This window comes from Babylonia areolata, chromosome 9 (assembly GCF_041734735.1).
Source record: "Babylonia areolata isolate BAREFJ2019XMU chromosome 9, ASM4173473v1, whole genome shotgun sequence".
NCBI classification, from domain to species: Eukaryota; Metazoa; Mollusca; class Gastropoda; order Neogastropoda; family Buccinidae; genus Babylonia; species Babylonia areolata.
In genome coordinates, this window is record NC_134884.1 from 22,702,795 (window position 1) to 22,728,932 (window position 26,138).

Sequence of the window (26,138 nt, forward strand, 5' to 3'; positions counted from 1 at the left end):
CCCGGACTCTCACACTGGCAGAGCTCCAGAAAAAAGGATCCAAGCACTGGAAATGAGATGCTGCGGAAACTCTGTAATTCATGTTTCTTCTACAAGGGCCACATAAGTAATGAATAAGTCACGGGAAAACCGCCAGACAGCACGTTGGTCAGTATGAAGACTTGACCACATTCAAAAGGAAAATGAGATGGCCAGTATGCCCACGTGACAATATCTACTGATCTGGCTCAGTCCAAGACCATCCTTCAAGGAATAGCCTTCAGAGGAAAAAGAGACGAGACATACAGCGAAAGAGATGAACAGACAACATCGGTCACTGAGTGGACAGGAACTCAGGCCCTATCCCACGACCGCCAGAAATCGAGACAGTTGATAATGCGTTCAGCAGTTCAGCGCCCCTACGACCAGATTGTGTTATGGGACGTGACAACGGTGACCGCAGTCACGGTAATCCGTTTTGTTTAGTTTTATTATTCAGAATTACGCGGATTGTCCAAGTTCTCCCGACTTAAGCCACTTATCTACTCAGTTTAACTACAAGTGACAGTAGTCCGTTTTGTTTAGTTTTATTATTCAGAATTGCGCGGATTTTTCAAGTTCTGCGTCCCGCGACTAAAACAGTGCCACTTATCCATGCTCAGTTTAACTTGACTTCCACAATATCAGTATACCCCTATCCATATATGTAAAGAAAAAAGAGGGGGGGGGGAGGCATGGAGAAGGAGAGAGAAAGAGGGAGGGAGACTGAGAGAGAGAGAGAGAGAGAGAGAGAGAAGAAGAAGAAAAAAAACCGAAATGATGAAACTTCAAACAAAGGAATAAATTAAGATACTGATTATGCCAGTCGAGTGCTTCGATCGTCTGTGCTGAATTACAGGTAAACTCCTATTTTAGCATCCTAAATCATTGCACCTATTTTACCGACAATTTTGTGCATGTATGTAACGATAGTACCATTACTGAGTAGATGTTGCAACCCATTTTAGGATTTCGGCTCTTTCTTTTGTACGTTATTTTACTCAATTTTGATGCGGATTCAGTCCTAAAGTAACGTGCCACCATCTTGCTTTTTCCGTTTTTAGTCTCACAAACTATGGAAATGTAATCAATAAGTGACGATGAGAGCACTGAATGTACCACTGAAGGTCACGATCTGATGCGCATGTCCGAAAGTAAAAGTAGCTACGTGGACAAGTTTCCTGTTTTGACCTTTCGGTAAAAAGATAGCGGAAGTTAGTGTTGCCTGCCCTTGCATAAGCCCATGTGAAAGTGCCAAGAGAGGAACACAACAGTGGATTCAAGATGTGTAGTGTCAACGAAGAAGCGGTCCCAGCACTCCCAAACAAGTAAGACATATTGAAGTTTTAGCCACAATTGAACATTCACCATTTAATCACATGGAACGAGTGATTCTTAAGTCAAATGTTTGGAGCATGACGACAAATCTCGTGGCTGCACGTGGGTGAAGTAAACAATATTATTTTACACACTGAAACACAGACACACAGACACACACACACACACACACACACGCTCACAGTCACACACACACACACACTGACACAGTAATGTATTTAAGTGAATCTCTCTCTCTCTCTCTCTCTCTGTAAAATGTTTTTTTTTTTATCAGACCAAAGTACTTTATTCACACATAAGCATACTGGCAGATCACAATGATGTATAGATTGAACAGTATGTTTTCATGTAACTTGTAATAAAACAAAAAATAGCGAACATTTTAAAAGATTCAAGATTAAATTTCCTTCCACCCCATGCTTAGCATTGGGGGATTGTGAGCAGGAGAAACACACACACACACAAAACAAGAAGAAGAACAGCGAACACACACACACACACACAAGAAGACAACGCATTACAAACAACTGATGAATGGTTTCAGTTTCAGTAGCTCAAGGAGGCGTCACTGCGTTCGGACAAATCCATGTACGCTACACCACATCTGCCAAGCAGATGCCTGACCAGCAGCGTAACCCAACGCACTTTGTCAGGCATTGAAAAAAAAAATATATATATATATATAATTTAAAAAAAAAAAAAATAATAATAATAACAGTAATGAAAATAAAATAAATAGATAAATAAATATATAAAATAAATAAATAAATAAATAAGACAACAATGATGATAAATAAGCAAATAAATGTAATTAAAAAAAAATTTTTAAGCAAAAAAAAAAAAAAAAAGCAGACACTGATGAATAAACAGTGTCAAACAAACAGAGCACAAAGGATTCGTAACTGAAGCTTGCACCATTGATACTGTTACCCTACATATCACCTCTCATACTTCCCAGTATGCATTCACACACAAAATAGTGTATTTTATTCATCCTCTTAAAAAAGGGCATGTTGGTAGTTTGAGTTTTGTAATTCAAAATTAAGAGCAGAGGCTGTAACTAGTGTAGGCATGCACTGCCATGTCACCATGTGTCACTGTTGTTTATGATCAGCAGATTGCAACTGGATGGAGAGCTGAAGTGTGTCAAGTGCCGAAGAGAAGATGTGCCAGTAGTGGTGACTCGTGTCAATGATGCCTTTTGTCAGTAAGTATGATAAATTCTTCGTTTGAAATTCAGGAAAAGTGTGTCGCCATGATGCAGTGGCACCCATATTTTTAAAACAAAATTTTCTGTCTGCAACTAGTGCTAATGTATTTGTTTTTATTTATCAAAGTGGCTGTTTCTTCAGAATTTTGCCAGGGACAACCCTTATATATCATCTTGCTGATTGTTGTAATTAATTTTGATGATTAAGTTTCATTGTATGTATTTTATGGATTATAAATAAAAAGTGATAGATCAATGTGTGACTCACTGGGCAGTATGGCTATGCCCTCAGAGGGCACACAATGTAATTGTGTTGGATGAATTGGTGAATGTGATAAGATAAAAGTTGTGAATCTGACCAGACATCGGATCACCCCCACTGGCCGAAGTGAGGAACACAGTTAACTGTTTACTTTCAGGGAGTGCTTTTTGGTGTATGCCGTGCATAAGTTCCGTTCGGCCATTGGCAAATCCAGGGTCATCATTCCCACGGACCATGTACTGGTGGCTTACTCTGGTGGGCCTGCTTCATCGGCTCTTCTTCATTTCATGCAGCAGGTAGTCTGGTTTCTTTGTTTTTTGTTGTTCAATGGATATGTGTGTGTTCAGACAGTTTTCTGTCTTCCTAACATGGGCAGATGTTAAAAAAATTAATACCTTTTTGTGGGTTCGTACATGTGTATGGGTAAAAAGAAACAAAAAAGCATCCACTCTTGTGTGCATGTGAGAGATAAGATTTTTGAGAAAATGAAACCTAAAACTTGAATAATTGCATATAATATGAAATAACTAGGGGTTATACAAAAATAGTTAATAAACTGTTATAGACTAGACCCTAGCATATTACAATGTAATCATCACTTTCTTTTCTGTTCTTGGGCAGCAACCCATATACACTTGTATGGAGGAGTGTGCTTTTACCTGTACAACTGATCTCACCCAGACATGTAGGGAGCCTCTGTTTTCAGGGACGTGCATGCTGAGTATAGCCCACCAAACACAGACATGGGTTGTGGGATCTTTAACAAATATGTTTTGATCTTCTGGATATATGTACACACGTGAAGGGGCTAGGGGGTTCAGGAACTATCAGGTTTGCACATCTGTTGTCTGAGGAGATTGGAGAATTTTCACATTTAACCCATCATGCACCATGACCGAGATTCAAACCCAGGCCCCTCAAATTGAAAGTCTAATGTTTTAACAACAGGACTGTTGTGCCTGTCACAAATGATTCATCAGTTTTCAGTTCTTTCCATTTTCTTAAAGATTGCAAGTTTTCATTTTATTTAAGTAATTCTTTTCTTGTGGTCTTGTTCACATAACAGGGCATGATTGAGGGGAAACTTCGGTTCAAAGTGTCAGTTGTCCACATCGATGGTAAGTTTATTGAATAATAATATTGCACTTTGTTATATATACATTTTTATAATGTGCTTACAAATGTTCAGTACACACACATTTTTTCATCACTCATAAGTACAATATTGAAAATACTGTACTGCATTGATTTGTACTCTGTTGCAAGATTTAAAAAAAAAAAAAAAATAAATAAATAAAAAAGCAAAAGAAAGTGGAATGCTCTATATTTTTACATTTATAAATGTTTGGTGCACACAAATTTATCATCACAAATAAGTGCAGTGATGAAAATAATATTTTTCTGCATTTGCTGTTATACTCTTGATTTTTACATTCATAAATGTTAAGAATGCACCAATTTATCATCACTGATAAGTACAATGTTGAAAATACCTTTCCTTGTCGCCTACTGCAAAAGAAGTGGAATGATACTCCAGATTTTTACAGAGTTGAATGGAGATTGCTGAGGCTGTTTTTCCTCCTCTTTGTATATTTTTTTAAAACTAAGTACTGTTAAATTGTTCTTAGATATGTAAAACATTCATAGATATGTCAGTGTAATTTTATGAGATCACTTTGAAGACTTTAATATGTATATATTTCTCAACTGCATATTTGTGTGTAATGTGAACTACATGACCTAATCTCTCTTGAGAGATGATAAAGTTGACTTGACCTGACTAGAAATTTTGTCTGTTTTTTGTTTGGTAGAAGATGAGAGTTTCTTCCATTTCCTTTTCCACTTTCATTTTATGTATTTTATATTGATTCAGTTGAACGAGAAACAGACTGTTTTCCTGTTTTTATTTTCATATGTTTTGATTTTTTGTTTTGTTTTTGGGTTGTGATTGCAGAGCTGGGTCTTGTCTCCATCTCAGCAGAAGAAAGAAAAGCCAAAGTGGACAAGGTGGCACACACTGTGCAGCAGAGAGGATTTCCATTGTTTTTGACCTGTCTGGAAGAAGTGAGCATATTTATTCTGTGCGTTTGGTGAACCTGATCATTATTTCTTTCCATAGTTTTTGCTTTGTGTTGTTATGTTGACAAATTTTGTTCGTTCATTTATTTATTCATTCATTTATTGTTCTGAATGTTGCCTTTTTTTTCGCAAATGTGTCAAAAACTTCTCTGTTGGAGGTGATGAAGTATTCTTGTAATAGGTTTTGATTGGTTTTTCCCTTTATGATAGGTAACCATGATTTGGATGGGCTGACTTTCCAGACCACTTTGTTGTGTTCTTGTGGGGAAAGTACTTTTTTGTTTTTTCAATTTGATCTCCTTTTTGAGGGGATTGGAGGGGGTGGGGGGTATGTTTTCAGTGTTGAACATTGTATGAAATACCAGTGCAGCACAGTAGAAGAGATCTGTATGAAGCATGGTCAGTAGCTGTGTGTAACAGATGAAGGAGATGGGTGGGTTGAAAGCCAATCTGTGGTGAAACAGAGACTGTGTATGCACATCCTGATGGAGTTCAGACTGTCGTCGTTTGGAGACCAGGTTGTCTGAGTGTTACAACAGCAGTCACTTTCTGTCTTGCTTGTGAGAAGCAAGGAATTCTGTTTAATGTCCTGTCACACATACTGGTTATTGTAGAAATAGAGTGTGGCTGTCTTCATGCCATGGGTAAAAACAGCTGTGTATGTAAAAGGCCACTTATACAAATTCGTGACCATATGGCTTGTGTGTACATTTATTTGTTTGCAGACCAGTGCTTGGCTGAAATGAGAGATTGACATAAGCTTACATCTTACAGCTGGGCTAACAGCAAAGTGAGAGCTGTATGATTAATGGTTTCTCCACCGCAGCTTGAATTCATTTACAGTGTACAGTCTTTTTTGAAGGACTATGACTTTCAAACTAGGAGGCAAGATTGCACTGGTTCTTAGTGCTGCAGCTTTACGGGCTAGAGAAGACCTTCAGGGTCCATCCCAGTGCTGACTAAAGCCCTCTTGGATGAGAGAGTGGGGATGTAACTTGGGCAAGACACTCACCTCTGTAATCAAATTCTAGCCCAGATAGTCGGGACAGCAGTTGCATCTTCATTTGTTCTGATGGTCATAGTTGGACACGGGGACTGACTATCAGACATAGTTCAAAACAGATTGATGTGTAGAACATGGCCAACGACATCTTGTTCACTCCTGTGGATGTTCTTCTAAGATTGTGGGCGGCAACTCCCACGTTGACTCATATATATTGTTTGGACATTTACATTTATGACCATTTTTACCCTGCCTTGTAGACAGCCATACTCCGTTTTCAGGGATCTGCATGCCGGGTGTGTTCTTCTTTTCACAGTGCACCTGGTGTTGACATGTTGTTTCCACAATGCACAGAATATTGACATTTGTTTCCATGATGCATGGAATGCTGATGTGAATTTTGGGATCTTTAATGTATGCACCTGATCTTCTGCATGCACACACACATGCAGGTCTGCACATCTGTTGTTCTGGGAGATCAGAAGAATCTCTACGCTTAATCCACCAGGAGCCATGACTGGGATTCATACTCAGGTCCCTTACATTGACTCTTTAACCGTTTGGCTGTTGTACCCGTCATGCATAGGTACAAAGTCTGGTTCAGGGGACAAGCACCCACACACCACTGCTCAGGGTCTTGTGGAGGAGGGGAGAGTATGCCTGTAGTGTTCAGGGTTGGAATCTGGCATGGCCATAGATATCAGTGGATGTGGCTGCTGTTGTCCATGAACACAGACAGACAGACAGACAGACAAAGAATAGCTGGTGTGTTTGCAGTACTGTGTCTTGCTCGATGCCCAAGGAACAGTTGGTGCTGTGTCATCATTTTATGTTATGTAGTGAGTGTGGTGTTTATCAGTACACATATATCTTTGTATGGGTGGATGTACAAACAGGTGTATGGATATATGTATGAATGGGTTTTATATGTATTCTGTTTTGTGAATATAAAAGAATTAGAAAATATATAAAAAAAAAGAATTATTAAAAAAAAAGAAAAGCAAGTGGCTAACAGTGTTTTTCTTCAAGTTGGTGGTGTTGGCAGGGAATGAAGATAGGCTGCTCAGGACAGGCTGGCGGGGACAGTGTTGTGCGTTGCCAGGAAGTGACCTCGCAGTCAGATGTTGGCGACGTCCTCGGGAAAAGCGATACTGCGGCATTGCAGAGCATGCTGGATGCTCTCCCTTCCATTTCGGCAAAGGAGGAGTTTATCCGAGTGTTGAGGTGGGTTTGTGTGGGTGAGTGGGTTGTGGATATTGTAGGCGGGAAAAGGGGAGAAAGGATTGGATGTGATTGTATTGCTTGTTTGTCACAACAAAGTGCTCTGTGATGAAAATCAGGTTGCTCTCCCTGGAGAGAGCCAGTCGCCATGGTGCTGTACTAAATTTTTTGTTTCTTTTTCTTTTATTTTTTTGTGTCTAAATTTATTTGTTTCACTATTGAAGTGGATTTTTGTACACAGTATTAGCTGGGACAACCTGTAATTGAAATTTAGAAGTAAAAAGTTTACGTGCACTAAGTGTATGTTGCAAATGCAACCTCAGTTTTTTTGTCTCATCTGAAAGACTATCACCCAGACCACCATTTAAGGTCCAGTAGAGTGGGGGAGTGAAAATTCTGTTACGGTGCAGGACTCAAACCCATGATCACCAACTTCCAAGTCAGGCACAATGCCACTAGGTGGCCCCAGCTCCATAATGTGTGTGAAGTGTCTGTTGAAGGAAGTGACTCGGTTCATTGTGAAGTGACCTGCGTGCCAGCTGATGGAAAGTTCTGAGCAGTCGTGGGTTGAAGTTGTGTCTCCCTTCTGTAAAGGTGCAAAAGTTACTGTTCGTGAATCAGAATGGTTGATCTCCAAACAAAGTATGACGTCCTTGGTGGTGAAAAAGAATGAAACCTTCCCGTTAATCAGAGTAAGAACAGCTTACAAACAGCTCACTAAAGAAGAGTGGCCAGAACGGATTCAAGAACACAGAGATGGACAGAGCAGACCAGAAAGTTGATGATGCAACAAGGGAGGAGAGGTGTGACGATGACGTCAGGGTTTCATCACTTCTGCATGGCCATGGTAGCTACAGCAATGGACCCATCCATGCACAGCGTGTTTTTATTATTTTGATGTGCACTTTATAAGATGATCCTTATGTATTGTTTGCATTACAAAGAAAAAAACTTCTATAAGAGAAGAAAAAGAAAAGAAAGAAACCTCCGTGGAAGAATATTTGTCCGGGTTCACAAAGAGGTATGGAAGTCTGGGAAAGTCATGGAAAAATTAGAGAACCATTTGGAGGTCTGGAAAATCTTGGAAAAAAATGAGAGAACCATTTTGAGGTCTGGAAAAGTCTTGGAAAAATGAGAGAACAATTTTGAGGTCTGGAAAAGTCTTGGAAAAATGAAAGAAGAATTTGCAGGTTTGGAAAAGTCCTGGAAAAAAAATGTCTGGAAAAGTCTTGGAATGTTCACAAACCATTGACCTGTACCATCCAGCAAGGAGCTTGGAAATAAACAAAGAACTTAATGTACTGAGAAAAAAAACAAAAACAAAAAAAACCCCAAACAAATAAACAAACAAAAAGTAATGAACATTCAACGATTCTGGGATGTTTCCACCACTGACAACATATTTTGTCAGTGGTGTAGCAGATGGATTTTTGATTCAATTTGGCTTTGTGTTTGGGGAATGTTCAGTATGGTCTGGATCAGGAGGAAGTTGGTAGCATGGTTAAGACGCTCGTCTGCCGGTACACAGTCCATGAGGGCCTGGGCTCGAATCCCATTCTTTCCCTTTCTTCCAAGTTTGACTGGAGAATCGAACTGAGCATCTATTTGTATTTGTATTTCTTTTTATCACAACAGATTTCTCTGTGTGAAATTCGGGCTGCTGTCCCCAGGGAGAGCGCGTCGCTACACTACAGCGCCACCCATTTTTTTGTATTTTTTCCTGCGTGCAGTTTTATTTGCTTTTCCTATCGCAGTGGATTTTTCTACAGAATTTTGCCAGGAACAACCCTTTTGTTGCCGTGGGTTCTTTTACGTGTGCTAAGTGCATGCTGCACACGGGACCTCGGTTTATCGTCTCATCCAAATGACTAGCGTCCAGACCGCCACTCAAGGTCTAGTGGAGGGGTAGAAAATATCGGCGGCTGAGCCGGGATTCAAACCAGCGTGCTCAGATTCTCTCGCTTCCTAGGCGGACGTGTTACCTCTAGGCCATCACTCCACACATCCTATGTGCAGCATGCACTTGGCGCACTGAAAAAGAACCCAAGGCAACGAGTGTTGTCCTCTGGCAAAATTCTGTAGAAGAAATCCACTCAGATAGGTGCACAAATATATATATATATAAGCATGCACTCAGGGCCTGAAGTAAGTGCTTTGGGTTGTGCTGCTGGTCAAGCATCTGCCCAGCACATGTAGTTTAGCGTATATGGATTTGTCCGAACACCTCCTTGAGAGACTGAAACTGAAACAGGTCTGGAAATATATGGAGTTTTGTTGTTTGGTCTGATCTGCCTGGATTGAGTCGGGGAGGGGAGGGGGTGGGTGGGTGGGTGGGGGGAAGTATGGAGTTTGTTGCTTGGTGACGTGCGAGAATTGTGATGTGTGCAGGAATCAGTTGCTGGTGGCGGTGGCAAGACAGCTGGGGTGGAGGAAGGTGGTGGTGGGCGACACGGCCACTCTGCTGTCCGTCCGCATCATGACCGACATGGCCAAGGGCAAAGGGTCACAGGTCTCCTTGGATACGGTGTGTGTGTGTGTGTGTGTGTGTGCGCGCGCGCATGTGGTTGTGTGTGTGTGTGAGTGTGTGTATGTGTGTGTATACGTGTGGTTGTGTGTGTGTGTGTGTGTGTGTGTAGTTTGTGTGTGTGTGTGACCAGCATGGCTAAGGGCAAATAAGCACAGGTCCCCTTGGATACCATGAGTGGATGTGCGGGGGTTAGTGTTGGTATGCAGGGTGGGTGTGGGTGTTTGCATGTGAGAAAGTGTGTGTGTGAGAAAGTGTGTGTGTGTTTGTGTGTTTCAGTGTGTGTCTGTGTTGTTTCAGTGTGTGTATGTGTGTGTGTGTGTGTATGCATCATGATTGACATCACCAAGGAAAAAGGAGCGCAGGTCTCTGTGAGACAAAAGCCTGTTGTATAAATCAAACGTGTAAGCACGGGAGATTTGTTTTTGAAATTCTCTGTGGGAACTGTTAATTCTTCTAACTGTGAATACTAAACAGCTGCACCCTCTTTTCCTGTAATGTGTGCTACTTATATATGTTATCTGTTATGTCTGCTGGTTTGTTATTTCCTGATCAGTAATCACTTTCATTATATCCAGTGTCTTTACTGAAGGAGGGCAAGAAGGTGCTTTGAGGCCAAGTAGATTTGTTTTACCTGCTTATGCCCAGGATAATGTGGGAATTTCTGCTGACTTGTCATTCCCTGACCAGTAGTCACTTTCAGAATCCAGTCTCTTTACTTATTTGTATTTGTATTTCTGTTTATCACAACAGATTTCTCTGTGTGAAATTCGGGCTGGGGAGAGCGCATCGCAACACTACAGCACTACCCATTTTTTTGTATTTCTTCCTGCGTGCAGTTTTATTTGTTTTTCATATCGAAGTGGATTTTTCTACAGAATTTTGCCGGGAACAACCCTTTTGTTGCTGATGTTGTTTTACGTGCACTAAGTTACATGCTTCACACAGGACCTTGGTTTATCGTCTCATCCGAATGACTAGCGTCCAGACCACCACTCAAGGTCTAGCGGAGGTGGAGAAAATATCGGCAGCTGTGCTGTGATTCGAACCAGCACGCTCAGATTCTCTGGCTTCCTAGGCGGATGCGTTACCTCTAGGCCACCACTCCACATGGAGGGCAAGAAGAAGCTTTGGGGTCGAGGGGATTTCTTTTATCAACTCTTCACCAGGATGATGTTGGAATTTCTGGCCCAGCTTCATGGCATGTTTCTGTCGAAGTCTATAGCACCTGTTGTTGTTGTTGATGTGTGCAGAGCATTGGTGATGGAAGGTATGGTGATGTGATGATGGTGAGACCATTGAGGTAAGATTGTCTGTGTGTGTGCGTGTGCGTGCATGTGTTGGTGTGTGTGTGTATATGTGTGTGTGTGTTGGTGTGTGTGTGTGTGTGTGTGTTTGTTTGTTTGTTTGTTTATGTGTGTTGGTGTGTGTGTGTGATGAGCGTGTGGATGTGGAAGTGGATATGTGTATGTGTGTGACCTAAGTGAAAGATCTGCTGTGTGTGTGCAGTGGTAGTAAAAGGGGAGGGGGGAGGGGTTGTACATGTGAGCACACGCACACAGACACACACACACACAGACATACACACACACACACACACACTCTCTCTCTCTCCCTCTCTCTCTCCCTCCCTCCCTCCCTTTCTTTCTCTCTGTCACACACACACAAAACACACACACACACACACACACACACACATTTGTCTTATTGTGTTGATGTACCTTCATGTCCATTATTTTGAACCCATGCTGTTAAAAAAAAAAAAAAAAAATTGAGAAATTACACAAGAGGTGTGCTTTGTGTGCAAGAGCACATGCATTTGTGCATACACCTGCTTGCATACTGTCAGTCTCGACTGCAAATTTTTCACACTTTTCATGTGTGCATTCGGAACCTATGCCCAGAGAAATAAGTTTTTGTTTTTGTTTTGTTTCTTTAACCCAGAAAAAATGACAAAAAAAACAAACAAACTGTTAAAGTGTCAGTCAGTATGAAAACAGAGTCAAAGAACTGTGCATGGATAGTTTGTGTGTCTGTATGTGTCTGTGTCTGTGTCTGTATGTGACTGGCTTATCCACCCCCACCCTCATTTTTTTTCTATCCAGCCAATGAAGAAAAGACGCATGCAGCACTTGAAAAAAGAAAAGTGTATAAAAAAAGAAAATAATGTGCTTCATACACTTTTATACAACTGAGGTAAAAAAAAAAAAATAACCCCCAGAGTTGTCTGGTGTGTCGGTGTTGCAGAGATTTGAACCTGAAAGAAGTGGAGGCGTACAACAAACTGCAGAATGTGGACTCTGTGTCCATACCTCACGTACATGACAAGGTAAAAAATATGGCTCTCATTGTCTCTCTCCGGCACCAAAATGGTATGATTGTTAGCAATTTTTATGGCATAGGAACGACAGGTGTTGTTTTTTTTTCGGGGGGGGGGGGGGGGGGGGTTCTGTCTCCGGCACCAAAATGATGTGATTGTTAGCATTTTTTATGGCATAAGAACAACCAGTGGTTTTTTGGGGGGTGGGGGGGGGGTGCTTCTGTCTCCGGCACCAAAATGATGTGATTGTTAGCATTTTTATAGGAACAACGTGTTTTTTGGGGGGGGGGGGGGGGTCTGTCTCGGGCACCAAAATGATGTGATTGTTAGCATTTTTTTATGGCATAGGAACGACAGGTGTTTTTTGGAGGGTTTTTTTTTTTTCTGTCTCAGGCACCAAAATTATGTGATTGTTAGCATTTTTATGGCACAGGAACGACAGAGCTATCATGATCAACGTCATCCTTTGCGTTTTGGGAGCTGTGTTCCAGTCCACTTCTGTACTGTATTGTATTTTGTTGTATTGTGGAGTGATGGCCTAGAGGCAACGTGTCTGCCTTCGAAGCGAGAGAATCTGAGCGCGCTGGTTCGAATGACAGCTCAGTCGCCAATATTTTCTCCCCCTCCACCAGACCTTTAGTGGTGGTCTGGACGCTAGTCATTTGGATGAGACGATAAACCAAGGTCCAGTGTGCAGCATGCACTTAGCTCAAGTAAAATAACCCATGGCAACAAAAGGGTTATCCCTGGCAAAATTCTGTAGACAAATCCACTTCAATAGGCAAAACAAATGAAACTGCACTCAGGAAAATTTTTTTAAAATGGGTGGCATTCTCAGTGTAGCAATGCGTTCTCCCTGGGGATTGCAGCCTGAATTTCACACAGAGAAGTCAGTTGTGACAAAAAAGAGAAATACAATACAAATACAAATTGTATTGTATTACTTTTTGTCAGGAAAGATTTCTGTGTGTGGAATTCAGGCTGCTGTCTCGGGGGAGAGAGCGTCTCCACAGTGCAGCACTTCCCATATTTTTCTTCTTTTTTTTCTCTTTATCCTGTCTGCATGCATGTTTGTTATTTCTGTCAAAGGCGATTTTTCTACAGAATTTTGCCAGGGGCAGCCCATTTGTTGCCATGGGGTCTTTTATATGCGCTAATTGCATGCAGCACATGGGACCTCGGTTTATCACCTCATCTGAATGACCACCAACGTTCAAGGTCTAGTGCAGCGGGGAGTAAACTTCACGGTCTGAATGAAGAATTAGAACTTGTGGAAGCTTGCTTCCTTGTTAGGCTTGTTACCGCTAGACCACTCCACTACTTGTGTTCAATTTAGAAAGGAAAAAAAAAGAACCTGGTCATATGTAAATTTTCAATGAATGTTTGAAAAGAAATTAAAACAGAAGTTCAACTGAACTGGTTTATACTTCCAGATCCTTCCCCAGACCCTCTGATGTGCGTGTAAGTGACCAAATGCATCTAACCTTTATTCATTCTCTGTCTTGGCTACTTGATACATCGTGCTTCCTCACCTCCTCCTCCCTCCCCCCACACCACTCGCTTTTACCTCCCCAACATACGCCACACAACATTCTCTTTCATTCTCTCTCTCACACACACACATCATCTGATATTACTTTTACTGGTCTCCGTCTTAGTGGAAAGTAAAACAGAGGAATGAACACACACGCATAGACATTCAGGATGTGATGTCCCTGCTGTTGTCATGGTTTTTTGACTCACTTGTGTAAACAAAGTGAGTCTATGTTTTAACCCGGTGTTCGGTTGTCTGTGTGTGTGTGTGTGTCTGTGTGTCCGTGGTAAACTTTAACATTGACATTTTCTCTGCAAATACTTTGTCAGTTGACACCAAATTAGGCATAAAAATAGGAAAAATTCAGTTCTTTCCAGTCATCTTGTTTAAAACAATATTGTACCTCTGTGATGGGCACAAAAAAAAAAGAAAAGAAACCTAATTATATGCAAACTGCATTTACTATTATATTTATATTTTTTGTATTCTCTAAACTTGGCACTTTGACCTCTTATTCTGACACGACAACAAGAGGAGTCATTATTATCATTTTTTGTTCAAACAGGAACTTCTTTAGCTAAGCATGGAATTTTTATTTATTTTGCAAACGTTTTGGTGCAGATAGTAAAAAAGGGAAATTATTCTGTAATTAATGCTAGGGGACTTAATTTATCACAGGTGAGTCTTGAAGGCCTTGCCTCTCATGTGTTTTGTTTTTTTCCCATTTGGATGCTCATTGAAGACTACAGTTTTGAACAACTTGAACTTCAGGGCAACAGCCTGCATGAACCGTGTTCATGTGTAATGTTTGTTGTTGTTGTTGATCAGGTTGGTCTGATGATCATCATTGTGTATGTGCCTTTTTCTTTCTTTTTTGTATTTAGAACTGAATAAAAAGTATTCTTTAAAAATCAACAACAAAAAACAATCAACTGCGCGGATGTCTACAGTGGCAGCATGGGAGCAGCATAAAAAGTTATTTAATTACACATACTTAACTGTGACCCACTAGTGCAGACTCCAGCAGGGGTCTGACATTCCTGTCCTGTGCAAACTACTATCCGCCTATGCGGAGAAAATGAGAGAACTACGGCCGATAACCTCCCGGAAGTAGGTAACATCCCCTTTGTCCCCCTGGCTAGCACCCTCTTTTTCCGGCAGCCATCTCGACACCTGTTCCTGTGCACTTCATACGGCTAAGTTTTTCACATTTTCTATCTGTCTATCGATTCTTTGGCGTTTCTGTTTTGTGTCCAATTATGTCTTCAAACAGGTCGCACAATTATGCAACTCGATTGGGAGATCGGGCTAAAATTAAGGCACGATCGCAATCGATTCGCGATCAGTCTGGGCCCTCTACCTCTGGCTCTCTCAGCAACGCCAACCCCACGCCACCTTCACTTCTCTGCTACCTCCGGTCGACTACAGACCTATTGTGTGTGTGCTTTTTTTTTCTTATTTGAAAATGAATAAAAATGTTTATGAAAAAGAAGCAAACTATGTGGATGGTTAAGAATAACAAGCGAACTATGTGGATGGTTAAGAATAACAAGCGAACTATGTGGATGGTTAAGAATAACAAGCGAACTATGTGGATGGTTAAGAATAACAAGCGAACTATGTGGGTGGTTACAGTGGCACCGGGGCAACAGCATAGAGCAGCTGACCACAGTGTTTGTGACAGGGCTGCAGGAGAACTTCCCCTCCACTGTGCCCAACATTGTCAGGTCAGTATGACCCACCCTCTGTTGGGTGAATCACAGTGTTGTTGTATTGAAAATCATTGATTTTTTTGGTGGGTGGGGGCGTTGATTCTACAAGATCCGATGGCAGGAGAAGATCCGAAACGAAGATCTGTGGGAGCGAGCGGGACAGGAACCAGTGGCCAAGCAGATAGTGCGGAGGAAGTGGGGCTGGATCGGACACACCCTCAGGAAGCCAGTGTCCAGCATCACACGCCAAGCCCTGACCTGGAACCCGCAGGGAAAGAGGAAGAGAGGCCGGCCTCGCAACAGCTGGAGGCGAGATACCGAGGCAGAGCTGAAGCAGCAAGGGACCAACTGGACTGGAATGGCCAGAACAGCCCAGAACAGAGTGCGATGGCGAAGGGTCGTCGATGGCCTATGCTCCACCAGGAGCGATGGGCAAAATGAATGAATGGGGGCGTTGATACTGATACTTACATAACGCCTATGTTTGGTCAGAGACCAAGCTCTAAACACTTTACAAACATGGAGTCTTTTATAAAATTTAAAAAAATCCTTTTTTAGTATTTTGATTGATATGGATACTTATACAGCTCCTATCCTCGGTCAGATACCAGGCTCTAAGCGTTTTATAAACACAGAGTGATTTGCATGACAGGTTGCCTGGGTATAGCCGACTAAGAGCTGGCCTGAGGCACTCATCATTTGTTTCCTGTGTCATTCAGTCAGGTTTCAGTCACCTGCATGCACACACACACACACACACACACATGCACACATATTAGTTTCAGTTTTCTAGCTGTAAAGACATCCATCACATACAAGATATACTTACATCAGGACAGGACTTTGTACAAGATTTTTGTTCTCCTGTCTATCTGTATATTGTGACATGTTACAAATGAAAATACTGTTTGAAATAGAAGATTGCTGAGAGAATTGTAATTCTAAGATTGTGCTGTGGTCTGAAATACTAATTTTTTCTCTCTCTCTCTCTTTTAACTGAACTCTTTGCAGTATGTTGGAATATCAGCTTCTCTTGGACGTGAAATGCTGATTGTGTGCAATTTTACATGCATGCAGGTTTGCGTATATGTGAATGCACTGTATGCTTGTCTGCTTGCCTGTCTGCCTATCTTTTTGTCTGTGGCCAGGTTTTAAAATCCAGCAGTATTGGATCGATTTCAGTCCAATGCTGGAACTGCTGCAATACATGACGGTAGAGTTCAGGCGGCCATACTTCATTTTGGAGACTATGCATGATGGGTAACTCACAGAACGCTGACACAAACTATGGGATCTTTAACATGCTCATTTGTTCTTCTTTATGAGTATGCATATAAAGGAGGTTCAGGCACTACGGAATGCTATAGCGGTTTCGACAATGAAAATTTTTTCATTTTCCTCATGGGGTAGCATAAAAATCGCAGCTAGACTGGGCATTGCGAACGTGATTGAAATGCTTCAAACTGAAGGTTTCGACATCGATGAGGATGATGAAGACGTTGAATAAGGTATTTGGAGTGAAGAAAGCTACCAGCAAGTAGGTACTGATAGTGATTCAGCTTTTGAGACCAGTGAAGAGGGAGTGGGGTGGGCATTCACACGACATGAGGAGAGGGGTCAGTGGGTCAAGTACAGTGAGTTTTATTCAGTTACTTTGTTGTTGTTGTTTTTTTGTGTGTGATTTTTTTCCTAACCCTTACAAATGGGTCGTCGGTAGGGAAAAGCAAGGGAGAGAACTAGTCGCCATGACTGGGATTTGAATCCAGGACCTTCAAATTGAAAGTCAAACACTTAACCACTCAACTGTTGCCTCTGTCTAATATTGATGCTAGTTTGCCAGTTTGAAGGACTGCCATGAGATCAAACAGACCTCATGCATGAGTCATGGAAGTCTGGAAAATTCTTGGAAATATGAAAAGTCATTTCCTGGGCTTCAAAAGTCTTGGAAAAGTATATTTTGCCCTCCAGGGTCTGTTAATGTCTGGGAATTTTGATGAAACCCTGACCAGTAAATAAAGAGCCTGATGGATTAAAAAAACAACAACCACAACAAAAAAACAACAACCAAAAAGTGATGAAAACTGAACATCAACACGGGGATATCTCTTGATCTCTTTCCTCAGCCTTGTAGCAGATTTTGTATTTTTTCAAGTTGTTTATGGAAAAAGTATAGAGTTTTGTTTGGTCACATGTGTGGATATATATGTGAGTTGTTTTCTTTTTCACAGGACTAGTGGGAAGCTGGGCCAGGAAGACGGGTCCAGAGAGCGTGGACAGTGTGCTCTGTGTCAGGTTAGTTGGACATCCATGTCGGTACTCATTGTTTGTGCTTTTCCCATTTCTCTCCTTTCTTTATTTCTTGTTTTATTTTTGGTTTGTCATTTCATGAAACTGACCAGTAGTGCATGATGACCATGTGAGTTTCAGTTTCAGTTTATCGAGGAGGCATCACTGTGTTCAGACAAATCCATATACGCTGTACATCTGCTGTACATCTGCTAGGCAGATGCCTGACAGCAGCATAACCCCATTGGGGACCTATTCACATTTACACTCAGCCACACCAAGTGATATGACGCATTTCTCTCTCATACCTGACAAGACGACATGGTCTCTGGCCCCATCTAGAACCAGCCGATTCTTCTAAATTAAAATGTTGAGTCTTTCTCAGTATTAACTCAACATTCATGGTTGGTGAGCTGTCTGGATTTCTTGACCTATGGAGTTGTCTGAATATCTTTACGTTACACCCAACTCTCCCTTATCTATGCATATGGTTACCTGAATTATGGTTTTTGAGCCATCCAAATTTCTCAAATTGTTGAGCTGTTCAGATTTCTTTCACCTGAATCTCCCTTAGCTCTACATACAGTGACCTGATTTAAGCCAGAGCAAAGCCTTCTCTTGTCCCCATTCACAGATTCAGATTCAAATGTTTATTCAGATAAAGGCCTTGGCCCCATACTGTAGGGCCTAATAGAAAGGAACATAATAGCTACTTTTCACTAACAAAGGTAACAGTTAACAGACTTAAGGTCTGCAAATGAATATTAAGAGACTGCAGTGCATAGCCTCTTGCTTGCTTCATAAATATACATAGCTAAATTAAAAAGACCTGTCTCATTTCTTGTTGACAACAGTATTATTACTTCGAATTAATTAATTTTACTCTGAGATCATGAAAAGCAAGGCAACAAAACAAAAAATGGATTTCATCTACTTCAGTCTGATTGCATAAGCGGCACAAAAGTTTCTTGTTCGCTTATGTGTCTGCATCTAAAACAGTGGCAAGCAATATCAGAGACACTGTCCCCATTCATGCCAGGCCAGAAAGGTCATGTCCTTAAAGTGGGTGGAGGTAAATGACTTATTGCCTGACACCCTTTAGGTCAAGTTGTTCAGGGCTGGGGTCTTGGTCCAAGGTATGTGGTATGGTTGGAGGGGGCGTGTCCTGGGCCATGTCCTTGCTGTGCACAGGCTTATTATATATATATATAATCCTGTTTCTGACTTTACTTTGCCCATGCAGCATTTCCTTCACTGGTAAATGACCACTCTGACAGTGTGCTTGATGAATCTTCTTTAGGATAGTGGGTGTGTGGCCACCATCTTCAGAATCTACTTTAAGATTGTGGGTTTGTGGCCACCAATAGGATTGTGGGGGTGTGGCCACCATCTTCAGAATCTACTTTAAGATTGTGGGTTTGTGGCCACCAATAGGATTGGGGGTGTGTGGCCACCACCTTCAAAATCTACTTTAAGATAGTGGGTGTGTGGCCACCAATAGGATTGTGGGGGTGTGGGCACCAGTAGGATTGTGGGGGTGTGGCCACCACCTTCAGAATCTACTTTTAGATTGTGGGTGTGTGGCCACCAACAAGATTGTATGGGTGTGGCCACCAGTAGGATTGTGGGTGTGTGGCCACCAGTAGGATTGTGGGGGTGTGGCCACCAGTAGGATTGTGGGGGTGTGGCAACCAGTAGGATTGTGGGGGTGTGGCCACCAACTTCAAAATCTACTGAAGGATTGTGTGTGTGTTCCCACCAGCTTAAAATTCTACTTTAGGATTGTGGGTGTGTGGCCACCAATGTGGTTGTGTGGCCACCAATGTAGGTGTGTGGCCACTAACTTAATGGTCTGTGTGCAGTCTTCCTTGGACACCAGTGTGGGAGAGGCCTCCGCCTTGCGTGCTGTGGAGATCTCAGAGCGTCTGTCAGAGGGAGCCACTGTGTCTGACGCTGAAACTGTTTGCTTGGAGTCAGACAGGTAATGTTTTGTGTGTTGTGTGTGTGTGTGTGTTTGGTGTGGTGTGGTGTACGGTGTGTGTGTGTGTGTTGTGAGAGTGAGATAGAAAGAGAGAGAATAATAGCATGTGTAACACAGGCAAGAAACAAACACAAAAAGAAAGCAGCTTTGGAATTCAACCATGCTACAGGCTGTGCAACTGAAAAGACTGTTCACTCTTTTTCTTTCTCAGTATTTGTCTTTCTCTGTCAGTCGACCCTCTCTATCTGTCCATAGATGCCACGCCCAGGCTGGTAACCCTTTCTAGACACTATCAGTTGTTGTTGTCGTTGTTAACAACACAGTTGTGGTCATGATAGTGCCCATGATAGTGTCAACTTAACGTGCTGTGCAGGTCTGTGCCAGGCGACGTGAGGGGTTCTCTGTGTTATGGGTGTCGTCTGATGATAAAAGGCTTGGTAAGTGTGTGTGTGTGTGTGTGTGTGTGTGTGTATACATATGTGTGTGTGTGTATGTATACATATGTATGTGTGTGTGTGTGGTATGTATGTCTATATATGTGTATATATATGTGTGTGTGTGTATATATATATATTTTTTATGTATGTATGTATATATATATATATATATATATATGTCACTTAGTTTCAAATATGTAGATTTTAGCCAGCATGATGTGAGACTGTGTCTATTTATTTTATTTTATTTTATTTCATTTTTATTCTATTTTATCTTTTATACATATTTTTATATCACTCAGTCTTAAATTTGTTTCTCTTATTGTAAAGGACGATTAGCCCCATTTGAGATGGAGGTACAGCGCTATATAAGCCTGCATACATTATTATATGAAGTGCTCTACTGTTCGACACTTAGGGAACCAGAGGGAAGATGGCATTAAAAGAGTTAACAACGTTATAATCTTCGCTTTCATGTTAGACTGTACCAAAAACTGTATTTCAACAAGCTTAGCTAAGTCTTTGCTCATGGTGGTAGTGGTCTGCTTGATGTTTCTGCTTGCTTGTGCATCTTTTTTTAATTTTTACAAATGCTTGTGGGATTTTTTACAACTGTATTTAATTTAACTGATGTTTAAGCAAAATTCATGTGTAGGCAAAGTAATGGTAATTTAGGTGTGTGGGTGTGTATGCATGAGCGTGTATGTGTATGTATAAGTTGTGTGTGTGTATGTGAGTGTGTGTTGCTCATTAGACTGTGTAACGGGTTTGGTCTCATGTCGTTAGCACTGGTTATTTTTAGTCTTGATCTTTGCTTGTTGGTTATACTGTACTTGCTTGTGTAGACCTTGTCATCATAGCAGCATTGGAGGTCCTTGGTTCAAATCCTGGCAGTATCCTGATAACAGTATAAGCTAGCGGAAACAAACAAGTATGAAAGGCACAGTCCACAGATACGAAAACGAAAGAAAGAAATGGAGCATAAAATTAAATCCACTCATGCAGCTAAAGAAGAGCATGTTGCATTTACTTTATGCTTGAACATTGTTCCTTGTATGTGCATGTTTGTCTGCACGCATAATTATTTGCTGTTGTTTTTGCTTGCGATTCCTTCACTTATTCTTTTCTGTTTCTTGCAGAAAGACATCTCCTTCCTTCCACCTCGAGTCAAGTCGGCAGCTCTGAGTCGTGATGAGATGCGTTCCCAGATTGCTGAATATTTACTGGAAGAGGGTTCTGAAACATGACAGTAATTTGGGCTTTTTTTGTGTGTGATAAAATTGGGCTGTGTGCTTTTGGACCTGAGAGAGGGAGAGGAAAGGAGGGAGAGAGAGACAGGGAAATAGTGAAGCTTTTAAAAAAAACCTGTTAGGTCTGGGACCAGCAGAATTTCCTGAGGACCAGTGTGAATACCATTCCACTGGTATTATAGCCAGAAAAGTTCAACATTTTAATGGTAGCTGTCTGTTGGCTGTACTGAAGCAGACAGACTATTGTGCAGATGACTCAGTTCTGCAATTCTTATTTTGTTTAAACTCATCTGTCTTCTCTTTGATAAGACCGTTCTGAAATAAAGTTTTGTTTGGATACAAGTGTCTGCTGTTGTCTCTTTTTTTTTTTGTCTTTTGTATTCCACCACCGAAACTTTCAGTCAGCGACAGTTGACTTTTTTTGTGTGTGTCAGGTAATCTTGTCACTTGTGTTAAAAGTACCACGGTCTTTGTGACCACGTTTCCAGTGGGCAAAATTTAACTAAACTTGAATTGCATGTTTATCTGGGAACAGCACAATGGATGTAGATGGATTTGAGGTGCCTAGGACAACCTTTTATTTATTTATTTATTTATTTTTTTTATTAAAGAAAGTAGTGACAATGATGATGCCAGGTCAATTTCATCACATGTTCATCTGCTACACATCTTTGAGTGATTATGTGAGTGTAACTCTGATTGTGTGTGCATTTGAGACTGTGTGTGTGTGGTATGCAAACGCTTTGAAATTCAGCCAGTTTTCATATTTCAGCATCAAGAAACTTTTTAATAACACAATGTGTTGAGAGAATTTCTTGTGTTTGTATGTTGTTGTTCACATCAACATAATCATCTTCATTTTTTGATAAATGTGTCCATTGCGACAGATGAACTGGGTCGTTGCTGTGTAACAGGGACTCGGAATGAGTGATATAGGAGTAATGCTACTGAAATGGTGCTGATGATGGGACAGCAAATAAAAGAAAAAAGGTGTCTCTAACAGCAAATGTATCCATAACAAGAAATATGTCCATAACAAGCATATACACATAAAACACTCGGCAGAGATTTTTTAAATTTCTTTTTCTTTATATACTTGAGATGGATGGGTGGGAGACAGCCTCCCATTTCTCCCACAAAAACAACTGCTGTAAGCTGCCCCCCCCTCCCCCCCAAACCCCCACAGTATAGCACATCCAGTGAGAGGGGTGGGTGATGGGGGGCTCTGTTCTACATGGAAATGGAGGGGGTAGAGGGGGCTTCCACCCCACAGTCACAGACCTTGACAAACAACGCATTTCAATACATGACTGACCTGATTCCAAAACATGTCGCAGTCTCCATCGTGTAAGTTACAGCTTGAGGCATCATCCAAAAAACAAAAAAGAAAGGTTGTGCCTCTTGTGCCTTTTTTTTTTCCTTTTTTTTTCTTTCTACAGAGAGAAAAACAACAACAAAAACCACATGCATACAAGCACCAGTCTTGTATTACAGTGCATGCTTCAGTACACATGGCAGTCAGTAAAAATCCTGACTGCTGTCACAATAGCATGGTAAAAAAGAAAAGAAAAAAAAAAAGATGCAAGTGCCGACATGAAAAATTATTATGACCCACTGGAGTGTCAGTTACTGAAGAAAAATGCTGATTAATCAAAGGAATTAAAAACTGAACTATCAAACCATCAGTGATAAAATTTTTAAATTTTATTGTTGCTTTCCTCCCCTAAATCTGTCACTGAATAAGTTATCCCTCCCCCTTACTACAAGGATGTGTATTTAAACCAGCAAATGTTTTGGGTAAGTTTCTATATATCAGAAAAAAGTGTGTGTGTAAATACAACCACAATTCCTTTTCCCAAAACAAACAGAAAAATATTTTGGGAAAATTTTTCATTTTCATATGTACAAGTTCTTTTGTTTATTGTTGCAAACATCAACTTTATTGTTGTCGCCTGTACAACCGAGCACTACATGTATCTCACAATGTTTTCAAGTTGTCTTTTACACTGCATTTTTAGCACAACAGCAATGCCCTGAATAAAATAACTTGTCAGAGCTCATGCAAACCCAAGTCAAATCATAAGACTGAAAAAAAGAAAAAGAAAAAAAAGAATGCTAATTTAGTGAACCAAACACAGCTGAAACATTTCCTTTAACAGCACCAGAAAAATAATAATCTATTTTTTGCATGTGTGCGTACCTCTACACACATGAAGAGGGCAAATTTCATATTTTATTAATGTACACGAAAGCACATTGCTGTTTTTGAGTATTTTACATGTCAGTCAAACCTTTTGTTGCCTTTGCAATAATGCTTAAGGGAGTTTTCTTTTTCTGGAAAGATACATACGCATCAAACCATGGGACTGCCATGTTTTCCCAACGTCAGGCCTTGAGTGTATACGCATATATTTTGTAGAGTGGATTTTTCACAATTTTGCCAGAGGATAACAATGTCGTTGCAATGGGTTCTCTTTCAGTACGCCATGTGCGTGCTGCACATGCGACCTTGGTTTATCGTCTCACGAGGACTAGATGCTCAGTTTGATTTTTCGGTCAAACTTCAGAGAAAGGGCGAGAGCGGGATTCACTTCAGAGAAAGGTTGAGAGGGATTCAATCAGAAAGTGCGAGAGGGGATTCACTTCAGAAAAGCGGCGGCTGGTCACTTCAGAGAGGGTGAACGGGATTCACTTCAGAGAAATCGCAGAGGGGATTTTTGAGTAAAGGGCGAGAGCGGATTCACTTCAGAGAAAGGGCGAGAGCGGGATTCACTTCAGAGAAAGGGTGAGAGCGGGATTACTTCAGAGAAAGGGCGAGAGCGGGATTCACTTCGAGAAAGCAGAGAAGGGTGAGAGTGGGATTCACTTCAGAGAAAGGGCGAGAGGGGATTCACTTCAGAGAAAGGGCGAGAGAGGGATTCACTTCAGAGAAAGGGTGAGAGCGGGATTCACTTCAGAGAAAGGGCGAGAGCGGGATTCACTTCAGAGAAAGGCAGAGGGATTCACTTCAGAGAAAGGCAGAGAAAGGGCGAGAGTGGAATTCACTTCAGAGAAAGGCAGAGAAAGGGCGAGAGTGGAATTCACTTCAGAGAAAGGGCGAGAGCGGGATTCACTTCAGAGAAAGGGCGAGAGCGGGATCATAGTTCACTTCAGAGAAAGGGCGAGAGCGGGATTCACTTCAGAGAAAGGGCGAGAGCAGGATTCACTTCAGAGAAAGGGTGAGAAAGGGCGAGAGCGGGATTCACTTCAGAGAAAGGGCGAGAGCGGGATTCACTTCAGAGAAAGGCAGAGAAAGGGCGAGAGCAGGATTCACTTCAGAGAAAGGCAGAGAAAGGGCGAGAGCAGGATTCACTTCAGAGAAAGGCAGAGAAAGGGCGAGAGCAGGATTCACTTCAGAGAAAGGGCGAGAGCGGGATTCACTTCAGAGAAAGGGTGAGAGCGGGATTCACTTCAGAGAAAGGGTGAGAGCGGGATTCACTTCAGAGAAAGGGTGAGAGCGGGATTCACTTCAGAGAAAGGGTGAGAGCAGGATTCACTTCAGAGAAAGGGCGAGAGCAGGATTCACTTCAGAGAAAGGGCGAGAGAGGGATTCACTTCAGAGAAAGGGCGAGAGCAGGATTCACTTCAGAGAAAGGGTGAGAGCAGGATTCACTTCAGAGAAAGGGTGAGAGCGGGATTCACTTCAGAGAAAGGGCGAGAGCGGGATTCACTTCAGAGAAAGGCAGAGAAAGGGCGAGAGCGGGATTCACTTCAGAGAAAGGGCGAGAGCGGGATTCACTTCAGAGAAAGGGTGAGAGCGGGATTCACTTCAGAGAAAGGCAGAGAAAGGGCGAGAGCAGGATTCACTTCAGAGAAAGGGCGAGAGCGGGATTCACTTCAGAGAAAGGGCGAGAGCGGGATCATAGTTCACTTCAGAGAAAGGGCGAGAGCGGGATTCACTTCAGAGAAAGGGCGAGAGCGGGATTCACTTCAGAGAAAGGGCGAGAGCGGGATTCACTTCAGAGAAAGGGCGAGAGCGGGATTCACTTCAGAGAAAGGGCGAGAGCAGGATTCACTTCAGAGAAAGGGTGAGAGCGGGATTCACTTCAGAGAAAGGGCAAGAGCGGGATTCACTTCAGAGAAAGGGTGAGAGCGGGATTCACTTCAGAGAAAGGGTGAGAGCGGGATTCACTTCAGAGAAAGGGCAAGAGCGGGATTCACTTCAGAGAAACGGTGAGAGCGGGATTCACTTCAGATCAGACCCCCATGGACTCTCTGCCGACAAAAACTGTAAATACTGATCCTGCAGGACTTGAACAATTAAAGCAAAAACACCTGAAGAAGAATGTCAAGCACACGTGCAGTGATACTCACACCACATGAACCTAGGACATGCCTCTGATCTTGCCAGAACTGCAATTTTTTTAGCCAGAGATTTGAAAAAACCAAACTAACCTGAATGGAAACATATCTCGGTAATGATACATTAAACACAAAATTATACATAATAAGTTGGCCAGCAAAACCGTAACGTGCCAACAGGGATCACATGATCAAGTTGCAAAACAGAAAACAACAACACAGTAAGGATGCCCAGATATCAAGAACTGAGAAAAAAGAAAAAAATGTTCAGTTTTCTGCGAAACAAAAAAATGTAGGTGAATAGACCGGCAAGGCTGAAAAATAAGGAAGAGATGACCAACTTGAAAAAAAAAAGGCCAGAAACAAAGAGAGCAATAGAAAAAAAACAGAAGGAAATTTATAGTTAAGAACTTTCAGCTAAGAATTTTCAGAAATTTACACTGAAAAAGCTGTCAGCATTTTGTATTTTGTATTTCTTTTTATCACAACAGATTTCTCTGTGTGAAATTCGAGCTGCTCTCCCCAGGGAGAGCATGTCGCTACACTACAGCGCCACCCTTTTTCTTTTTTTTCTTTTTTTTTTCCTGCGTGCAAAATTTGTTTTTCCTACTGAAGTGGATTT

The 26,138-nt window shown here is 41.6% G+C and overlaps 1 protein-coding gene across 2 annotated transcripts; it reads left to right on the top strand.

The window, feature by feature from the left end:
* Nucleotides 1–1,223: 1,223 nt before the first annotated feature.
* On the top strand, nucleotides 1,224–21,517 carry LOC143285788 (cytoplasmic tRNA 2-thiolation protein 2-like). Of its 2 annotated transcripts, none has more exons than XM_076593208.1 (14): nucleotides 1,224–1,346; nucleotides 2,474–2,563; nucleotides 2,986–3,124; nucleotides 3,895–3,946; nucleotides 4,783–4,892; nucleotides 6,956–7,134; nucleotides 9,520–9,655; nucleotides 10,909–10,958; nucleotides 11,903–11,984; nucleotides 15,145–15,236; nucleotides 17,450–17,513; nucleotides 19,370–19,488; nucleotides 19,862–19,925; nucleotides 21,065–21,517. In XM_076593208.1, the coding sequence occupies exons 1-14, from the start codon at nucleotides 1,303–1,305 to the stop codon at nucleotides 21,170–21,172; spliced, it is 1,329 nt and encodes a 442-aa protein (XP_076449323.1). In that variant the 5' UTR covers nucleotides 1,224–1,302; the 3' UTR covers nucleotides 21,173–21,517. The 2 variants fall into 2 exon arrangements, with proteins under 2 accessions (XP_076449323.1, XP_076449322.1); XM_076593207.1 differs by having other exon boundaries at nucleotides 1,249–1,346; nucleotides 2,471–2,563.
* Nucleotides 21,518–26,138: the final 4,621 nt, after the last annotated feature.

Bases quoted from the DNA above. Each gene is read 5' to 3' on its own strand.
- LOC143285788 (XM_076593207.1), top strand. From the start codon at position 1,303: ATGTGTAGTGTCAACGAAGAAGCGGTCCCAGCACTCCCAAACAA. The intron at 10,959-11,902 runs GTAAGATTGTCT...TCGGTGTTGCAG, and splicing joins ATGATGGTGAGACCATTGAG to AGATTTGAACCTGAAAGAAG. The intron at 17,514-19,369 runs GTTAGTTGGACA...GTCTGTGTGCAG, and splicing joins GACAGTGTGCTCTGTGTCAG to TCTTCCTTGGACACCAGTGT.